The 19,373-nt window shown below is 53.3% G+C and overlaps 1 protein-coding gene across 1 annotated transcript; it reads left to right on the top strand.

The window, feature by feature from the left end:
- The first annotated feature begins 114 nt into the window (after positions 1 to 114).
- On the top strand, positions 115 to 10,890 carry UNC119 (unc-119 lipid binding chaperone). Its single transcript, XM_044676271.1, has 5 exons — positions 115 to 292; positions 7,910 to 8,023; positions 9,616 to 9,718; positions 9,941 to 10,113; positions 10,778 to 10,890. The coding sequence occupies exons 1-5, from the start codon at positions 115 to 117 to the stop codon at positions 10,888 to 10,890; spliced, it is 681 nt and encodes a 226-aa protein (XP_044532206.1).
- The last annotated feature ends 8,483 nt before the right edge of the window (positions 10,891 to 19,373 follow it).

Here is a 19,373-nt window from a genome sequence, read left to right as displayed (position 1 = left end):
TGGGGCGGGGTGGGGAAGCTGAGAGGGCCGGGCCGGCCGGACTGAGCGGGCCACACTGTGCTGCCTCCCCTTCCCCGCCGGAGCGAGGGGCAGCCGGGGGCCCGGAGCAGGGCCATGAAGGTGAAGAAGGGCGGCGGCGGCGCCGGGGCCGCGGCGGGGTCGGACCCCGGGCCGGGGGCCACGGGCCCCAAGGACGACGACGAGCCGGAATCGGAGCTGGAGCCCCTGGCGCAGCGGAGGAAGGCGCTGATCGGGCCCGAGGATGTGTTGGGGCTACAGCGCATCACGTGCGGTGAGGGAGGCGTGGGGGGCGCCGGGGAGTGGGCTCGGGGCTGGGACCGGGGCCGGGGTGGGGGTGGGCCGGGGCGGGGAGGAGGAATGCGGCCCCCAGGGCACCCCTAGGCTCGCCAGCCCCATCCACTCCGACCGCCGCGCCCTCCATCTTCGCCCCTCCTAGACCCCCTCATCCCCCTCTCCCTTCAGAGGGCAACCTTTGCCCAGCGTGAGATAGCCTCTCCATTACGGGGAGCCCTTCTCTGGAGCCCAGTGAGGGCGGGCCTCTTCCCTTGCCTTCTGTGCCCTTTGGGCTCTGGGGGGCTTAGCTGGTGCCCCAGGAGGGTCCTCCCCTCAGTGCCTGCCGCCTGGGCTCTCACCTCCCCTGGCAGCAGCTCCCGGCGTGCAGGGAGGCACTTTGGGGTAAGTTTGGGGCTTGGTGTTGGTGCTGGCCAGGGGCATCCAACTAGGGAGAGTTAGACCTTGGGGCCCCATGGACCCTCGGGGTACAGCCCCCTCCTCCCAGCCCTGGGCCAGGCTCTGAGCTGCTTGTTATGGATTGAGGTCAGTGAGGTGACCCTGAGCACTAATCTCTCTTGTCTTAAGCCGCTGGCCTGCTGCCCCCAGCCCAAGAGAGCACCTCACTATGGCATATCCCCTTTTTTCCTCCTAAACCCTTACCTTCCATCTTGGAATCCAAGGCAGAGCAGGAAGGGCTAGGCAATGGGGGTTTAAGTGACTTGCCCAGGGTCACACAACCAGGAAGTGTCTAAGCCAGATTTGAACCCAGGATCTCCCATCTTGAGTCCTGGCTCTCCATCCACTGAGCCACCTAACTGGCCCTGACACGTACCCTTTTTGTGGGAAGAGAGGAACTGCTTATGTCTAAGGATTTCCTGTTATCTTCTGGACCCTAGAGGGTCACTAGGGGGTGCTTCCTCCTGACTTCGATGGGGTCTCTGAAGATCTAAGGGTAGGGGGTGTATAGTGTAGCCCCCTGTTGCCATCGCTGGGCACCTGTTGAGCTGACTGGTTCAAGAATGCTGGGTCCTGGGGCCCCTGAAGTGATGCTCTTCGGTCCTCAGCCCCCCCTCCCCCCAAGAACTTGATATCTGGAAAAGGCAGTGAGCCAGCGACCCTGTCCATGATCCGAACAGATTGCTTACTGTGTCCAGGCACGCAAAGATGGGGAATCTCTACCCCCAGCCTAGCTGTGGAGCCTGCTCACGGCCATCCCAAATTACATAACGGTTGGTACCAGGCATGTCACTGGGCAGTCTGTGCTGAGAGCTAAAACCAGGGCCGGGATGAGGGCACTGCGGGGAGGGGGAGACCTTTTAGGATGAGACGGGAAGCTATATTCCACCTGTTCTCCCATTCCTTTCTTCACCATCCAAGGTGGAGGTGAAAGCTAACATCAGATGTATGTGGGGGGCGGCTGGAGCTCCTGAGCTCCCTGTGAAGGGGCAATGCTTTGGCCCTGGGCCCCTTTGGAAGGGCCAGAGAATAGGCAAACCCCGTCCTGACCTCTTTGACAAGGGTTTGGGGAAGGAGAGCAAGTTGGGTGGGTTTTGTTGCATGCTTTGTTGCTTGGGTCACTGGTAGAGGGAGGGGTGAGCTTCCCCAAGGATTCTTCTCTCTCCTTTAACCAACTAGGCCAGAGTAGACCCCTTCTTCCTTCATTGCTCCGGGCACGATTGCCCTTTTCCCATTCTGGCCCTTGCCCGAGGCTTTGGGCCTAGTACAGAAAAGGAGGGCCTGCCTAGGCTGAGCCTTTCCCCTGGGACACTGGGCATTCTGACCCAGATTGAGAAGAAACCGAAAAATGGTGCCTAGTGCCGGATGTGGTAGGACTAGGGAGAAAGGTCAGTCAGCCAGTGGGCATGTATTAATCACCTTTATGTGCCAGGCACTGTGCTAAGGCCTGAGGATATAGAGAAAGGTAAAAAATAGCACCTGTTCTCATGGGCGGCCAAGTGGTGCAATGGATAGAACACTGGGTCCAGAAGCAAAAAGACCTGAGTTCAAATCCAGCTTCAGACATTCACTAGCTATGTGATCCTTGGCAAGTCACTTTACCCTACTGGTCTTGGTTTCCTCATCTGTAAAATAAGCTGGAGAAGGAAATGGCAAACCGATCTGTACCCTGCCAAGAAAACCCCAAACAGAGTCATGGAGGGTGAAAATGATTGAGCAAGAATTTTCATGGATTTCAGAGTCTAATGGAAAGGAACGTTCCGAGAATGGGTTGAGAGCAAGCTTAAGTTGCAGTGGGCAGGATTCAGGTTAGCTTTAAGGAAAAAAAAAGTCCTGAGGATCCTTGAAACAGCTGCTTTTGAGGACTAGGTTTATGGAGCTGTCCCATCCTCACCCTGCTCCTTGCTTCTCTCCTAGCTTTGTCTGGTTTGGCTTCAGCTCTGTCCTGCCTCATCAGCCCAACCAAGGATGGGGCACCAGGATCTACCTCCTCCTCTGGGCCACATCAACTTTGATTTATGGGAAAGGGAGCCACAGCCTTCTGGCTTCCCCACTCCAGAGCCTTGCCATTCATTCATTCAACATTTACTAACTGTCTCCTGTGTTTCAGGCACCATGGTGGGCGATGGGGCCACAAAGACAGAGATCAGACAACAGGAAATCCTTCTCTGCCTCAGACCTCAGGCCCTACTAAGTCACCTTCAGCCCATTTTATTTTCTTCACTGCAAACTGAAGTCAACTTCATAGAATCATAGGATTTAGAATTGTAGGAGACCTTAGGAATCGATTTCTCCAACTCCCACCTCCATTTTACAGACCAGCCACCTGTGGCCCAGAGAAATTAAGGAACTTGTCCAAAGGCACACAAGTATTAAGCAGCAGAGCTAAGATTTGAACTCAGAGCAGCAAAAATAATCCTCTCTTTCAAGAATACTTCTTTTTCTCATCTCTCTCAGTCTGTCCATTCACCTATCCCTCTTCCTTACCTGGTCTCAGCCTCACTCAACTCTCCATCCCCACCCCAGTCTTTCTGGAAACAAAGGAAAACAGAAATCAGCCAGAGACTGCTCCCGTCTTTGGCCCTCCTCTCTCTTTTGCAATCTATCCATCTATCCTTCCCAAACTACTCTTTGTCCCTTCAGTTCCAGGACCCCTAACCCCAATCCCAATAATCCCATCTGGACAACAGTCAGCCAGCCAGTGGGGCTCTGCTTCTGTCTTTTATTAGTTTTTCTCCCTTGTTGCCTCCAGGCTGCCTTCTTCCCCCAATCTCACAGAGACGATGAGATCTTGCCCCCCTCTTCTGCTTGGCTGCTGACACCAGCTGTTCCAGGATTGTCTCGGTCCCTGAGCTCTTGGCTGGGGAGTTGGGGGGAGGGTGGGGGAAGGACAGTGAAGCAACCTAGGCTAGGGGAAAATGTGGCAATCCCTCCCCACAAAACACCCTCTTCCTACCTTTCGGTTAGTTGGCTGCCATTTTGAACTGGCCCCAAGCACCTCCTTGCCTAAATCTTTCAACCCCATAGTTACCAGTTGGGCTTCTTCCCCCACCCAGAGAGTAGGGACAGGAGGGAGCTATGCCTGGTTTACTGGACCCATCAGACCTCCTGGGGATAGTCCACTCCCTCTAAAAAGGGATCAGACTTGGGGAAGAGGGGAGGATAAATGGTGGGATTGGAAGGCCTTTAAACGTCCTTTAAGCAAGGCTAAACTTGGAGAGAGACCGTGGGAGAGACAGAGGAAGGCTGTGGGAGAGCAGTCATTGTTCCAGAGAATGTTAGACTTGGGCATTTTGTCCCAGCCTCCTCATTTTACTAAGGAGAAAAGGGAGGCCTAGAAATAGGGAATAACTTGTCCAAGGTCACAGAGTGAGATAACAGAGGTTAGAATGTAGACTTTTTCTGATGTAGCACCCTGGCTTCTCCTTGGGAAAGAAGGGTCAGCCTTGGCTGATTTGCCCAGGTCTAGGGAAAAAAAGGAGTCTCTTGTCAGAGAGAGAAGATAAGCCTGGGAGATGGGGACTCCGGGTCTCCCTGCTTGGTCTCACCCTCGGGAAGGAGAGGCAGCCTTTCCCTCTTATTTTCCTGAGAAGGGGAGACTCCAGGAGAGCCAAGATGGGGATGGGGCAGAGAGAGGCCAGAAGGGACTTTAGCTGCTGGGCGCAGGGATGGCAGGCCCTTTGAGAACCTGCCTTTCTAAAGGCTCTGAGGTTAGGGGACAAGTGTGAGTCTCAGTCTCGGTTTCTGTGGCTTCTGTCTCAGGCCCTGCCATCAAAGTGAGATTATTCTCAGGGCCTGTTAGAAGGGCTCTCCAGCCTTCCCTTCCTTCCTGAGCAGAGCTGTGGTCCTGAGCTGCCTCTCAGGCCACTCACAAGCTTCTGGGACTTCCTGATTGCCAAAAGCAGCTCCCCAGTGGCCCGTCTTCCTGTTTGTCACTGAGCTTCACGCTTGGGCCTTTTCCTTCCAGGGTCCCCTTGGGCCTCTTAAGCCCTCCAGGTCCTCTGTCCTCCCCATCCGGGGAAGGAGAAAACTAGGGGCACCGAGGGAGAAAAGGCAGAGTTTTGGTGGGGGCTGGTTAAAGGGACTCCCCGACCCCTCCAGCCCAGTCCCCTTCCTCAGCCTAGATAGCTGGCCAGGGAACTTGGCCACCCTAGCGCTGGAGCAAGAGGGATTAAGGCTAGACAAAACCTGACCGCAGAGCTTTGGGAGCAGAGCTGCCCCGGAAGCAAGGGCCTAGAGATTGCCTTCATGCCTGTGGACACAGGGCCTGGCTGGGGGTGGGGATAGTTTCCTGGCTCCAGAAGCCCCCTTATCTTTGCTTCTTACTGGCAGTGAATGCATATGGAACTGTGCTAGAGGGGAATGGAGGGCGCCTAAGGGTGGGCCTTGAGGGGGCTCCAACTAGGCCTTCCCTGCCCCCCAGGATGTTCCTCTGTTCTAGTTACACTCAGTCAGCTGATTGCTTTTGGTAATCTGCTTATGTTGGCCCAGGGGACGGCTAAGCCTCTTATGAGGGGAGGACCAGGGACTGATGACTCAGGGAGCTGGAGAGATTTGGTGTGGGGAGGGTGGGGTGGCAAGGGGATCTGGGGGGGGCTTCATTCTCCCTTCCTGCCCTGATGAAGAGAGAAAGGGGCCAAAGTCTGAAGAGCCGGCCTTTCGGACTTCAGAGAGGCAGCTGCCTGGCATAGAGGGGGCGTGCCAGGAGTCACCCTTTTTCATATGACTTCAAATATATATACATAATTATTTGCATATACATATATATACTTAATTATTTACTTCTATAAATACCTCTTAGCAGGATTTTTTAGCATTAGAAATACTTGTATTTAGGGGGCAGCTGGGTAGCTCAGAGGATTGAGAGTCGGGCCTAGAGATGGGAAGTCCTGGGTTCAAATCTGGCCTCAGACACTTCCCAGCTGTGTGACCCTGGGCAAGTCACTTAAGCCCCATTGCCTAACCCTTACCACTCTTCTGCCTTGGAACCAATACATTGTATTGATTCTAAGAAAGAAGGTAAGGGGTTAAAAAAAAAAAAAAAGAAGAAATAATTGCATTTAAAGGCAACTAAAGAGAGCCAGGCCTAGACTCCAGAGGGCCTGGGTTCAAATATGACTTTAGTCATTTCCTAGCTGCACAATCATGGGCAAGTCACTTAACTCCATTTGCCTAGCCCTTGCTGACTGTCTAGGAGTGTTTACTAAGATAGAAAGTAAGAGTTTAAAAATAAAACAAAGCAAAATATTTGCATTTACATATTCTCTCCTCTCTCCTCTCTCTCTCTTCTCTCTTTCCCTATCCTCTCCTCTCTCTCTTTCTCTTTCTCTCCTCTTTTTCTCTTTCCCTTTCATCTCTCATCTCTTTTCCTCTCTCCTCTCTTTATATTTCTCTTTCTTCCTTTCATCTCTTCTCTCTCTTTCTCTCCTCTCTTCTCTTTCTCTCTCTTCCTCTTGTCTCTCTCCTCTCTCCCTTTCTCTCTCTCTGTCTCTTTCTTCTTTCTTCTCTTTCTCCCTTGTCTCTCCCTCTTCTTTCTCCTCTCTCTTTTTCTCTCTCCCTTTCATCTCTTCTCTCTCTCTGTATTTATATGTGTATATATAACTATATATATTATTTTTGCATTTTATATTTGCATTATATATTGTTATGGAGAGTAAAATGACAGCCATCATATGTGTGTATATATATATATGCAAGTATTTGAAATGTCAGAAAATGCATACATTTGGAGTAAAGGCTCTGCTCTTCAATTCGGAGCGCCTGGGGGTTTTCAGACCTTCCTGAGGCCCCACAAACATTTTGTTCCTTTAATAACTTAGCTCCCATATGTCTCCTGACCTTCACTCAGATCATGCCCTTCCCCCTCCTTCTCCCGGCCCCCTCTCTCTAAAGCTGGTTCAAATTTGGCCTCTTGAGGAGGATGGACTCAATCGCTGGCTTCTTCAAATGAGATATTTATGGAGCGCTTAGCGCAGTGCCTGGTACATATTAGGCCATCTATCAATGCTCATTCCCTTCCCCTTGCTTGTAGCCACCCCCCACCCCTACCCCGCTAGAGCTCATCAGCTGCATAGAGCTGGAGAGGGAGGTGGTTGTCATTTGTGGGAGTCGTTTGCCCCCTTTTCTGCTGTGTTTATCCCCCCCATCAGACTGGGAGCTCCCAAGGGCAGGTGGGCTGTATGTCTCCTCTCTCAGCCCCCAGAACTCCCATTGGTCAGACCCAGGGCTCCCTGAGGATGGGGCTGTGCTTCCTTTGTACCTACCCTTAAACACAGAATTTTAGAGATTTTGGAACAGAGAATTGTACCGCTGGAAGGGGCCTCGGTACATTTTGTTGTTGTTCAGTGTCAGTCACGTCTGGCTCTTCTTCTTCTTTGGGGTTTTCTTGGCGAAGATACTGGAGTGATTCACCATTTCTTTTTCCAGCTCATTTTCCACATGAGGAAATCAAGGCAAACAGGGTTAAGTGACTTGCCCAGAATCACCCAGTCTGAAGCCAGATTTGAACTAAGTTTCTTCCCGATTTCCGACCTGGAGCTTTCTCCACTGAGCCACCCAGCTGCCCCAACCTTAGTACACAGAATGTTGGAATAGAATGTTAGAGGTAGAAGGCTCTTAAAGCACAGAGTTAGGGGCAGCAGTGGTCCTGGGTTCCTAGCTGTGTGTCCCTGGGCAAGTCACTTAGCCCCCATTGCCTAGCCCTGACCGCTCTTTTGCCTTAGAATTGGTACTTCGTATTGATTTTAAGACAGAAGGTAAAGATAAAAAAAAAAAACAAACCAAACCAAAACAAACAAACAAAAAAAACAACACTAGAATGTTCCTTTTCTGTAAAACCAGAAGACGTTGGAGGGTCCCTTTTAGCATCCGAGCTGGGATCCTAAGACTCTTCCTCTCCCTGGGCCTCAGCTTCCTTCTCTGTAAAATGAGAGGGTTGGATTAGATGACCTCAGAGGGTCTTCTTGCTTTGAAACCATGATCCTCCTGCTTCCTCCTCCCGTGGATTGTGGCTCCCTTGGTGGCAGCCTCACATCCTCCAGGGAGGGAGGTGACTTGCCCAGGGCCACCCGGGATCTCTACTTCAGACCAAAGAACTTTACACCCAAGTCTCTGATCTCGCAGGCCGTCATCCTCTTCCTCTCTCCCTTCCCCACCACAGATTACCTCTGCTCTCCGGAGGAGAATGTGTACAAGATTGATTTCACCAGGTTCAAGATTCGGGACATGGAGTCGGGCACTGTCCTTTTTGAGATCAGCAAGCCCCCTGCTTCAGGTGAGTAGATGGGTGGATTGGAAAGGGTGGTGGTGGTGGTGGTGGTGGTGGTGTAGATTCACCCACTGAGGAGTCCTCATTCATGGGAAACCGAGACCCAATGTGGCGGATTAATTTACCCAAGCTCTCACCGCTGCTGCATGGCAGGGCCAGGTCAGACGTCCTCACTGGCCATGCTCAAGAAATCAATCAACAAGCATTTATTAAACTCCTCCTGGGTGCCCACCTGTGCTCACGGCAGACCTGACCATCCCAGCAGAGGAAGAGTTCAGGTCTAGGCCAGAGAAGACGTTGGCAAGTCACTCTGTCCATTCCCCTGCCTCTGGCAGAATAGAGGCTATTTCATTTTGTCTTTGTATCCCATGCTCTGTCACTTATTGCCTGTGGGGCCTTGGCTAAGTCACTTAAGGTCTCTCTGGGCCTCAAGTTTCTTATTTGTGAAACGAGGGAATTGGACGAATAGCCTTAAAAGTGTCTTCAACTTCAAAATCTTAGAAATAGACAAAATCCCATAAAACCTAGCCCAGAGCTGGTCACATGCGAGGCAGGTACATTGTGTGATCTGCTCTGTTCCCACGTGTCTGTGGGCTCCTGGCCTTTCTCACATCACTGCGGGGTGAGGAGTAAGGACAGAGCAGCTGCTGCAAGAGTTTAGATCTGGTTATTTTGGAGGGTGGGGAGATTAGCCAATGCTTTTGGGAAAAGGACGAGTGTAAGGGGGGGGGTGTTTGCCTGTGTATGAGAGAGAGGGAGGGAAGGGGAGAGAGAGAGGGAGGGAGAGAGGGAGAGAGGGAGAAGGAGAGAGAGAGAGAGAGAAGATGAAAGGAAGAGAGAGAAGAGAGGAGAGAGAGAGTGAAACAGAGACTGAGACTGAGACTGTGAGTGGGAAGGAGAGAAAGAAAGAGAGGGAGAGAGAGATTTGAAATGGAGAGGGGGGAGAAAGATAGGGTGCTGAGGGGGCAGCTTAGTGGACACTTGAGCTGTGTGGCCCTGGACAAGTCACTTAACTCTTCTGCCTTGGGACTGATAGTATTGATTTTTTTTTTTTTAACCCTTAACTTCTGTGTATTGGCTCCTAGTTAGAAGAGTGGTAAGGGTGGGCAATGGGGGTCTAGTGACTTGCCCAGGGTCACACAGCTAGGAAGTGTCTGAGGCCAGATTTGAACCCAGGACCTCCTGTCTCTAGGCCCGACTCTCACTCCACTGAGCTACCCAGCTGCCCCCGTCAGTATTGATTTTTAAGACAGAAGGTAAGGGTTTTTAAAAAATGACTTGCAGGGACACAGCTAGGTATCACAGTGGATAGAATGCTAGGCCTGGCCTCAGACACTTCCTAGCTGTGTGACCCTGGGCAAGTCATTTAACCCCATTGCCTAGCCCTTATTGCTTTTCCACCCTTGTAACCAATGCACAATACTGATTCCAAGACAAAAGGTAAGGGTTAAAAAAAAGGTAGGGTGCTAACTACTCAGGGAGGGGAAAGAAGGGCCGAGTGAGCGGAGCTTGTGGAATTGTACACCAGGGAGGGTGGGTGCTGGTTTACCAGCCATTCACCCTAGGGTCCCGGGGGTGGTGGGGGTCCACCATTGCAGAGAGGGACCACAGCGACAAGCGGGATGTGGACCCCAATGCCGGCCGTTTTGTCCGCTACCAGTTCACCCCAGCCTTCCTCCGCCTGCGGCAGGTCGGAGCCACGTGAGTTACTAGGGGTGTGGATGGGGAGCCCCCTGCCATCCCGAGGGCACTGGGGCAGTCGGCATCGTGTCAAGGATATCCAAGAGGGCGCGGCTCCTGGGGTCCCCGGGATTGGTCTGGGGGAGGCTCAGAAGGCCTTCGTCCCCGGGGGGAGGGGCGAGCCCCCCGGGTTTTGGCTCCCCCTCCCCCCGCTTTTCTCCCCATCTCCCCGTCCTTCCCCAGTGTGGAGTTCACGGTGGGAGACAAGCCCATCAACAGTTTCCGGATGATCGAGAGGCACTACTTTCGGAACCGCCTTCTCAAGAGCTTCGACTTTGAGTTTGGTTTCTGCATCCCCAGAAGCAAGAACACCTGCGAGCACATCTATGAATTCCCCCCACTGTCGGAGGAGCTAAGTGCGTGCGTGTGCGTGTGCGAGTGTGTGCGTGTGTGCACGTGGGCGTGTTTCACTCTCCCCGCTTTGGCACTGGGTGGATGGGAAGCGGAGCTTTTTTAAAAGGAGCCGAGAGAAGTGTGTGTCGTCGGATCGCTGGGATCCGAGTCTTTACTATTAACTCTGCACCCCTAGAGAAAAGTCACCAGCCTCCTCTTTAAAAAATGTGTTTTGGGTCTGGCCTCAGACACTTCCCAGCTGGGTGACCCTGGGTAAATGGCTTAATCCTCATTGCTGGGTGACCCTGGGCAAGTCACTTGACTCCCGTTGTCCAGCCCTTACCGCTCTTCTGCCGTGGAACCAATACACAGTGTTGATTCTAAGACAGAAAGGAAGGGTTTAAAAAAATGTGTTTAAATGGCTGTCTTTTGTTTTTACATCAGAATTATTTCTGCAAATGCCTTTCCCTCAAGTCATGCCCTCTCTTGCAACAGAGAAGGCCCCTTCAGCCCCCGAGGGGGGTGTATGCACCATTCTGCCCCAGCAGGCCCCCCTCTGCCCAGAGGATGGAGACGTGTTCTGTTGTGTCTTCTCTGGGAAGATTCCTGGTTTTCCCCCTGGCCCCCATGGTCTCCCCGGTCACTGAGCCATCCCCGACCTCCCGTCCTGTCTTTGGTCTCTTGCAGTCAGCGAGATGATCCGCCACCCCTACGAGACGCAGTCGGACAGTTTTTACTTTGTAGACAACAAGCTGGTGATGCACAACAAGGCAGATTATTCGTACAGCGGGGGGCCGTGACCCCCCTAGACCGAGGCCCCTTCTGGCCTCCAGCTCTCCCTCCACCCCAGCTCCTGGCCCCTCTCTCCACGGAGCGGATGCTGTCATTTGCTCCCTACTCCCTGGGGGGTGTGGGGGTGGTCTTACCTTGTCCTAAATCCCTTCTGCTGAGAGTCACGGGGACCCCCATGGTCCCCGAGTGAGAGAAGCGGGGTCCCCTTCCATTTCGGTGGCGGCTCTCCCCCTGCTGACCCTCTTGCCAGCCTCTTCTCAGAAGCTAGCCTGATGCGTTTGTGGGGGTCTCCGATTTTAGTTTGGGGAAGGCCTCGGGGCGGGGAGGAGGGAGAGGAGGCTGTTGGGCCAGGATCTAGGCTATTTAGGCGATTCCCGGCTTTGGGGAAGTTCAGCAGATCTCCTGCCCTGGGTAGCTGGATGGGGGGAGATGGGGCTAAGCCTTCCATTCCAGCCTGGTAGGGGGAGTCGGTAGCCGCAGCCCCCCTCCACTGATGACGTCTCTCGCTCCCTTTCTCGTTCTCCCACCCGGCGTCTTCCCAGGGAAGGGTCTCGGCCCTGTTTGTGTTGAACCTCTCCAGTCCTTCTCATCCTCTAGTTGCTTTGGGGGAGGCACCTCTAGGCAGACTCGCTCGCTGGGCAGCTTCGCTGTGCCCGCCTCAGCCCCAGATCTGCTCCCCGGGCAGCCCGGCCTGCCCCCCTTAGCCCGTCCGTCTGCAGGGGTGTCCGCCTCTCCTTCTCCACATTCCTGACCCAATCCAGGAGTCATCCTTCTCCCCCCCAGGGGGGGCCGCCCTTGGGCTGGGGAGGTGGCACTCAGGCCGCATCCCCCCCCCGAAGGCCCCAGTTTTGAAAGAGGGGGACAGAGTCAGGCTTTGGGGGGAGGTACCTCATCCACGAAGGCGCAGGGTTGGGTCTGAGGAGCGAGGACCTTGCCCACGAGGGGGACAGAGGCAAGACTCGGGGCTCGGGCGTTTCCTCCTGGGTGGCCGTGGCTGGTGGAAGAAAGCTCTGTGGGGAGAGTCCCAGGGCAGTATCCAGGCGGGCATCTAGGTGCTTCCCAGGCCTTTGAGACGTTTCTTCTCTGAAACAGGAGAGGATCCCCCCCTCTTCCTTCCTTCCAGCCCACGGCAGATGGCCTGGATCGCGGGATCATTGATCCAGGCTGGAAGGAACCCCAGAGGCCGCTGAGCCCAAAGCTTTCATTTTATAGATGAAGAAACGGAGCCGCTCTCTGAACCCACTGCTAAAGGAGGGTCGTCCCTGAAGGAGGGCTAGAGGGCAAAACGAGGGGGGCCGGTTGTCTGTAGCCCAGCAGGGGTGCATATGGATTTCTGTAGGCCACAGGGGAGGGATGAGCACGAGGCAGGGCCTGTGCATGCACGATTGAGGAAGGTGTAGACACTCTCAGTCCTGAACTGGCTGGACCTGCATTCATCTCTGCTCCACATGGCCCTCCTCTTCCTACTCTGACTTGTACGGTGAGGGTCTAGGAACGAGAGATGGAAAAGTGGAAGGACCCCTAGAGACTGTCTAGCCAAACCCCCTTTCATTTTACATCTAGGGAAACTGAGGCCAGGAGAGAGGAAGCGACTCAGCCCAAGACTAGGATAGAGTCCGTGGCGGCTGTCGCCTGCTCAGCTTCTTCCTTTATGCTTCCTGCTTTGAGGCTCTCCCTGCATTACTCATGAGACTCCCGTCCTCTCCCCGCCTTCCTATGCATCATCCTCGTGGCTGGGCTGGCTGGAGATCGCCCTTGTTAGCCCCTTTGCCTCCTCCAGGATTCTCCCCTCACAGGACTGGCTCTGGGCATGACTGAGGAGGGTCCATTTGTCTTGCCTTTGCCTTTTTCCTAACTCCCTTCCCAGCCTCTCTCCTGGTCTCCTGCCTATGAATTACTTAGCACTGCCCAAGTGCCAAGCACTGTGCAAAGTGCTGGGGGTACAAGTACAAGCAAACTGGACGATGTCTGCCCTCAGGAACCTATCCTCAAATGGGGGACGACTGCTCGCCCCAGGCTTAGTCAGGAGGACTCACCTTCCTAAGTTTAAATCTGGCTTCAGACGCCTCTTATCTGTGTGACCCTGGACAAGTCACTTAACTCTCTCTGCCTCAGTTTCCTCATCTGTAGAATGAGCCGGAGGAGGAAATGGCAAACCACTCCAGTGTCTTTGCCAAGAAGTCCTCAAATTGGGCCACAAAGCATTGGATGTAAGGGAAATGCCAGCAACACAACACACAGAGGAGGCTGGAGAGGAGGGCTTCAGGTAGGGTTTAGTCAGGGCGAATGGTGATCGGAGACCTGGGGAACATCATTCCAGAAAAACGTCCCTCGAAGGAGTGATGAGGCACCTTCCTTCTCTGGAGTGATCTGTTTGTTTTTTTTTTTGTTTTTGTTTTGTTCTGTAGAAGACTCTCATAGACCCAAAGGTGTGGAACCCTGACTGGAGGTGGGGAAGAGGTCAGACACTGACCTGGGGAGGGAAATATTCCGGGGAATGAGAGCATTTCTCGATCTTTTCCACCCTTTTTTTTTTTTTAAAAAACCCTTCTCTTTTGTCTTAGAAAGGATACTGAGTATCTCTTCCAAGGTAGAAGAGTGGTAAGGGCTAAGAAATTGGGGTTAAGTGACTTGACTAGGGTCACACAACTAAGAACTGTCTGAGGCCACATTTGAACCCAAGACCTCCTATCTTTGGGTCTGACTCTCCATCCATTGAGCCACTTAGCTGCCCCCTATTTTTTTTTTTTTACCCCATAACTTCTGTCTTAGAACTGATACTATGTATTGGTTCCAAGGCTGAAGAGTGGTCAGGGCTGGGCAGTGGGGGTTAAGTGACTTGCCCAGGGTCACACAGCTAGGCAGTGTCTGAGGCCAGATTTGAATTTCAGGCCTGTCTCTCTATCCATGGAACCACCTAGCTGCCCCTTTTCTACCTATTGTGCCACTAAGGTGGGCACCTGTTAGCAAGATCAACCAATCACTGGAGCTTGAAACTGAACCCAGGTGACCTGGAAAGAGGAAGGAGGGAGAAAAGGATACCCATAATAATAAAAATGTTTTGTATGCTCGAGATGGGCAGTCCTTGGCCCAAGCAACCAGCAAAACTGAGGGAGAGCTTTTAGTTGATGCTGCTTATCTCTACTGAGAACAGCGAAGGCAGAGTAGAAGTTGGGCTGAAGCTACAGCTCGGACTGTGGCTAGAGGCCCCCCGGGGGCAGGAGGATGGGCGGCCCAAGGCCGTATGGGGCATGTGGCTGCAGGACAGTTCTTTGGCCCCAGTGGTAAGTGTCCGGATTGGCCTGATCCCCAGGACGACTTCCCAAGCTCACAGGAGAGAATCAGACAAGGAAGTCATCGGCAGAGCAATGGTCACTGGGGAAAGGGGTGTGTGTGTGTGTGTGTGTGTGTGTGTGTGTGTGTGTGTGTGTGTGTGTGTGTATCTCTGGAGTCAAAGATTTCGTGTTCAAACCCAACCTCTTTGATTACCTGTGTGACCTCCCAAGGCCTCAGTTTCCTCATCTGTAAAACGAGGTTGGACTTGATGGCTCCTGTGGCCTCTTCCAGCTCTGGAACTATTATCCTTTTGGGCACAAAAACCAAGCCTTAGTTTCCCTCATCCCTGGATGAGTGGTGGGTGGTTGGTAAGACGTGGCCGAGTGCCTGAGCCTGTGCGTGTGTCTTTGGTGGGACATCCCAGTGGAAATCACTCTGCCAGAGGGTTTAGGGTAGAGGTCGGAGTCGGGAGTCTGGGTCTGAGCTGAGCTCTAGGGACGGGAAGTCTGGAAGAAGAGCCCGGGGCCAGGAAGGATGCAGGTCCCTTTCCCTGGCGCAGGAGGCATGAGAAGGGACTGTGCGGGGGCTTTCTATTTCAACGGGCATTTATTGATAGCCTCTATGGGCCGGCAAGACAAGGGATGCCGGGCCAAAAGGGATCTCTCCAGTCCCTTCCCTCAAGGAGCTTCCATTGAACTGGAGAGGCAGAACAAACCCAGAAAAGGAAAGTCAAAGGAATCAGGGCAGGGGCGCAGGGCGCTGTTCCAAGAGGGCTGGATGGGTAGGTTTGCAGAGAAGGAAAGTGTCTGACAGCAGTGATGGAGAACCTAACTAAGATGTCCAAAGTGCTGTATGTGAGGCTCTCACTTGATCAATAGGCAGTATTGTGTGAAGACGGGGTCCTCTGATGGCCTGGGGATGGGAGGGAGGCAGCCTCTAGCCGAGCAGGGCCCCAGGTCTGGGGGCTGCGGGTTCAGGGTACGACGCACTGTGGTACGGTGGGAAAATTGGATGGGGAGTCGGGACCCCCAGGCTCATAGGCCAACTCTGGCTAACTAGCTGTGTGGCCTCCACAGAGGGCAGACACCATCGGGGGGGACAAAGGGGGAAATGGGTCCTGGAAGGGGACCCTGGAAGGCTCTGGTATTTGAAGAAGACCTTGAGTAAGTCTCTTCCCCTCGGGGTCTTGGGGTCCTCTGTAAAGTGAAGGGGGGCAGTGGGCTCCACGGTTTCCAGGGCCCTTTCCATCTCTCGGGTCCAAGCTAGAGGTTAGGTTAGGGGGTTTGGGTCAGACTGGCGGTCCCAGCTCCTCCATGACTCCCTGTTCTGGGTTCTGCTTCTGGGTGTGGACCCTTCCCTGTGTGTGAGCAGCCCGTCCGTCCGTCCGTCTCCAGCTGCTCATCCTGGCTAATGTCGCGGGTTTGTCCGTCTGGACTCTTGTTCTTCTGTACACGGGACTCGATCATTCTTCAATTTTGGAAATCAATACCTTTTTAATTCCAGATCCATTAAATTCCTTTTTGTTGCTCAGGTACCCACGTTGGCCAGCGTGTGTTCTTTCCTCAGTGGGGTCCTTGGCCCAAGGCCCCTTCTTTCGGGGTGCTCGGCCCCCTTGAAGCGCCCTCTCGGTTATCAGGGAGGGCTTCTGCCCTTAGACGTGCCACCCGGGTTGATGCCTTGGTTAGGGGTCGGTCACCCAACCAACAAGCAGAGTTCTTACGTGCCAGATGCTGAGGATGCGGGGAAAGGCGGGCCCTGCCCCTGCCCGCGAGGAGCTTGGCACAGCTCTGGGCACGACCGAGCCACGGACCAAACCGGAGATCCTCCCAGAGGGCAGGCGCCATGGGGGGGACTAAAGGGGAAATGGGTCCTGGAAGGGCACCCGGGGGGGCCCTGGAACTTGTTGGGACCACCCATCCGTCCATCAAGCAATAGCTCCCACTGCTGGAGTTTGTGTGGGAGAGGGATGGCCGCCAGGGGGCGACCCAGACCCAGAGATGGGCCATTCCTTCGAGGGATGCTAGAAATGGCACACCACGGGCTGGTCCTCCAGTGTGAAGTCACTGGGCAAGTCCTCGCGTGGGTGTGGCCGCAGAGGCATGTGTTTCTGTAGCTACACAGACACAGCGAATACTCGCTGCACAGCCGTGGGCATTTACACACGTGTGTACACATACAAACACACACATGTGCCTGTCTGCACACGCGATATTCAGGATATACCGATACATGTCTGTGTCTATGCTTCTGTACATGCACATGTGTTTACACACAGAGATGCATGCATTATATGTAGTTTGTGTATACATAGAGTGAACGTATAGTGAATTATACGAAATGTGTACTGCCCATTTTATAGAATGCATGTGTGTATATGTGTGTGAATACATGTACACAAATACATGCTAAGGACCCAGAAAGCAAAAAATAATGCCTTTCCTCTTAGGAAGCAAGGATTTTACATGTGTGTGTACACATGCATATCCATACACACACACAGAACACGCATATGTCTGTCATTCGGAGCCAGTTCCCTGTGACCAGGTGAAGGTGGGAGTAAAATGTGGAAGCTAAAGAAGGCCCCGAGTTCGGAAACCATCGTCGCCCAGAGATACTGTTTAAGCCGCAGTGATGGCGAACCTTTTAGAGACCGAGTGCCCAAATGGCAACCCTCACACGGCTGGGAGCCTCCCCCCCCCGCCTTACCCCAGACAGGGGAGGGAGGAAGCGCTCCCATTGGCTGCTGGGCACAGGGGCGGGTCCTGGGAGAAATGGTCCTCCAACAGAGTGGAGAGGGGGAGGGGAGCGGCTCCCTCCGGCACGTGTGCCATAGGTTCATCAGTGTGGGTTTAAGGTATGGGCACCACGCCATCTCTCAGACCTCGGAAGCCTGTCCCTACTTGGGAGGACAGGAACACACACACACACACACACGCACACACATATGCACACACAAATGGGGGTGAGTAAGAGAAAAAAGTGGGGAGAAGATGAGGAGTTTTCCATTTAGGCCAGACCTTCAGGAAGGACTTGGGCGCCATCTTGTTAGATCTCCAACCACCCCCAGCCTACGTACTTTACAGTTACTTTTCATTGTTGTTTTTGGACTGGGCTTGTGATTTCATTGGCGTGGAGAGCTCTCAGGGAGGAAAGTGCTTGTCCCGATGCAGATGGGTGATGCCTGTTCTGCAGCGCCCCGGCTCAGGAGTTGCCCGGAGGCACAGAGAGTGGGGTGACTTCCCCAAGTTCACGCAGTCAGAGGTGGGGCTTGATCTTCCCGATTCTCTGGCCTCTATGCTAAACTGCCTTCTGGTCACTAGGATATTTCTGTTTCTCCAGGCAGGAATGGACCGTCTCTTGTCCAGAGTGGACATTGGGATGGACTTCTAGACTAGAGGCTGGGGTAGCCAGGGATTCCTGTGATGTCTGGAATGGAGCAGAATTCCTGCTAACCTGGGGCAGGAGGCGGGTTTCCTCTCCCTCTTGGCCATGGATGGAGTCCAAGCTGCAATGCTGTCTCTGTGGCTAACGTTAGATTTAATTACAGGCTTTTGTTTTTAAATCTTTACCTTCTGTCTTAGAATCAATACTGTGTTTTGGTTCCAAGGCAGAAGAGCAATAAGGGCTAGGCTATGGGGCTTAAGTGACTTGCCCAGGGTCACATAGCTAGGAAATGTCTGAGGCCAGATTTGATCCCAGGATCTCCTGTTTCTAGTCCTGGCTCTCCATCCACTGAATCACCTAGTTGTCCCCTTAACTACTACTCTTTTTAAAAAAAAAAAAAACCTTACCTTCTGTTTTGGAGTCAATACTGTGTATTGGCTCCAAGGCAGAAGAGTGATAAGGATAGGCAATTGGAATCAAGTGACTTGCCCAGGGTCACACAGCTAGGAAGTGTCAGAGGCCAGATTTGAACCTAGGACCTCCTGTCTCTGAGTCTGGCTCTCAATCCACTGAGCTACCCAGCTGACTCCAGAATGTAAGCTTCTTGAAGGCAGGTATTGTCTTGTATCCCAAGGGCTTAGCAGAGTGCCTAGCATGTAGTAAATGCTTAATAATAGTTGACTGATCAGGCCATCTGCCCAGGGGAGAGTGACCAAAATGAATGGACCAAGAGCCAGGAAGACAGAGGTTTGCTTTATTTCTACAGTACATGTTACAGGCTGGCAGTGGATTGAGGGGGTCCTGGGGCAGGTCAACTCATGTGCTCTTCAGCCACCAGCCATCGGGGGCCTGAGGCTGAGCTCTGGCTGGCTCCCCATGGACCCAGACCCAGGACTCCTTTACTGTCTTCCCTCTCCCTCCTGTGGATTACCAAGAGGTGGCTGCAGCAGAGTGCTTGGGGCTGAGGCTGAGGACTGTGGGACTGAAGTTGGGCTGGGATCTAGGTGCCAGCTATGAGACCATAGAGTGGGGTTCTTCTAGTTCCCCCTTCTGGGCTAAGCTGGCTCTGCAACACGCAGGGCCTCTAGACCAATATGGCAGCTTTGAATTGAAGCCAAGAGACTCTCTTCTCCACAGCCAAGAACAGAGGGCCAAACCCCCCCTCCCGGCCCCCCAGGTCCTTTGCTGCCCCACAGCTGCCCCAAGTGAAAAAATCACTCCAAAAGAGTGGGAAGGAGTTAGGAGAATTTCTAATCTATGTAGCTTCCTTTAAAGAGAAGAAAAGAGACCCAGAGGACTTCGGTTTCCTGCTCTGCGATTCCCCAAATCCCTAAGGACATTTTCAAGTTTCCAGTGCTATCCACCGTTCTGAGCTTGCCCGCCTTTTAATTCCCCTCCCGAAGGAATCTGGTTTGGGGTCATTCTTTCTTCTTGCCAGGGTGGACGATGGCTGTGCCAACCGGTCCCTCAGGAACACCATGTTGATTTTGAGGAGTCTTCTCCTACCAAGGAATACTTTGGTGGCAAAGAGAAGAATCCAAGGCAGGGGGACAAGGATCCTACCCTGGCCCTCCTGCCTCTTCCCTGGCCTGTCGGAATGAAAACTGGGGAATAAATAGAGACTGTTGCCAGGAGAGAAGGCTTTGGGGGTGAGGCAGGTAGGGGTGGGGGAAGCTGGCTCCACTCAGCATGGGGATCAAAAGCAGATTCCTATTAGTAACTTTGACTTGGTATATGGTCTGTATGTGCTCTCTCTCTCTCTCTCTCTCTCTCTCTCTCTTTCTCTCTCTCTCTCTCTCTCTCTCTCTCTCTCTCTCTTTCTCTCTCTTTT

Source organism: Gracilinanus agilis, chromosome 4 (assembly GCF_016433145.1).
Source record: "Gracilinanus agilis isolate LMUSP501 chromosome 4, AgileGrace, whole genome shotgun sequence".
In the NCBI taxonomy this organism is placed as follows: Eukaryota; Metazoa; Chordata; class Mammalia; order Didelphimorphia; family Didelphidae; genus Gracilinanus; species Gracilinanus agilis.
The sequence above is the reverse complement of the archived record's forward strand: the minus strand, read 5'-3'. Positions and strand labels throughout refer to the sequence as shown.